Source organism: Pinus tabuliformis, chromosome 9 (genome assembly GCF_031772625.1).
Source record: "Pinus tabuliformis cultivar Carrire ecotype Pingquan chromosome 9, CPIR1, whole genome shotgun sequence".
NCBI lineage: Eukaryota > Viridiplantae > Streptophyta > Pinopsida > Pinales > Pinaceae > Pinus > Pinus tabuliformis.
Window position 1 is genome coordinate 156,834,309 of NC_142307.1, and position 1,221 is coordinate 156,835,529.

The 1,221-nt window shown below is 38.7% G+C and overlaps 1 protein-coding gene across 1 annotated transcript; it reads right to left on the bottom strand.

Moving 5' to 3' along the window:
• Nucleotides 1-639: 639 nt before the first annotated feature.
• Nucleotides 640-984, bottom strand: LOC149147598 (disease resistance protein RPS5-like). Its single transcript, XM_089441886.1, has one exon. The coding sequence runs from the start codon at nt 982-984 to the stop codon at nt 640-642; it is 345 nt and encodes a 114-aa protein (XP_089298012.1).
• Nucleotides 985-1,221: the final 237 nt, after the last annotated feature.

A 1,221-nucleotide genomic window follows, 5' to 3' on the forward strand; every position in this document is an offset into this window, starting at 1 on the left:
ATGCTTGAAATTTTTTAGCTCTCCTATTGTACATGGCAATGATTTTAGCTCTCGACAGCGGCCAAGATGCAAAAATTACAATCGAGAAAGATTGCATATATCGGTGGGAAAATTGCTGATTTCGGTGCGATTCAACCCCAGAAACTCAAGCTGTTTGAGTTGCCACATCGAATCTGGCAACGATTTTATATTGGTGTTGCTCAGATCCAAAACCCTGAGAGAGGTGAGATTGAATAGGAAGCCGTTTGGAACTTCTCTTAAACCCTAATTTTGGGCTAAGATCAAAGTTCCAAGTGTTGGGCATTTGAAATCTGTGGGCAGAAATGTAGTATCATTATAATAGAGAATTGTTATTCTCTTGCAATCGTCCATTACTTGTTCCACAGGAAACTCATCCAGCTTTTAATTTTTTCTAGATAAACATTTCTCTTCCTTTTCAGCAATATAGAGTGCCATGTCACGAACAATGTCGTGAACTTTTATGCACTCCTTTTCACCAGTGTACCTAATGGTAACATTCTCAAACAGGCAACGTTCTACTAAGAACTTTACATACCTGTGCCCTGATTCCATTAAATGGCTTTTGTCTTTGCTACTAACCAATCCCTCCCCTATCCACATCTCTACCAATTGCTCCACTCAAATTCTTTCATCTTCGGCAAAGGCACCACAATATAGAAAAAAGTTCTGTAAGTTACGATCATTCAAACAATCGTAACTCCATTTTATTCGCCCATAGAGATCTTCATCAATGCCACTGTACATCTTTATAAAATCAGGATCTACATTTTTCATTTGAGTTAGAGCAAGATGCCACTCATCAGCATTACTATTACACCTCATTGCTTCTGCGACAACATTTATTGCCAGTGACAAACCTTTACACCCTTCTGTAATTTTTCTGGCAATATCCTCTACAATTTTTGTAGGAACATCACCTACATTGAAGGCAACTCTGCCAAACAATTGCCATCCTTCTTCCATGGATAGGGGTTTTATCTGTATGGAGTAGTCATTTGCTCCTATTCTTCAAATCACATCTCTGCTACGGCTAGAGATTACTACTCTAGTACCTTTATCATTGCCTAAGGGTATTCCCAGTTCTTCTTCTAGTTGGATCGAATTCCACACATCGTCCACTATCAGAAGATATTTCTTTTCCTTTAGATAGTTAGAGAGTATCATCTTTCACATGTCAAGAACAACAGAGCTGCTCTCAAC

Bases quoted from the DNA above. Each gene is read 5' to 3' on its own strand.
- LOC149147598 (XM_089441886.1), bottom strand. From the start codon at position 984: ATGGAAGAAGGATGGCAATTGTTTGGCAGAGTTGCCTTCAATGTAGGT.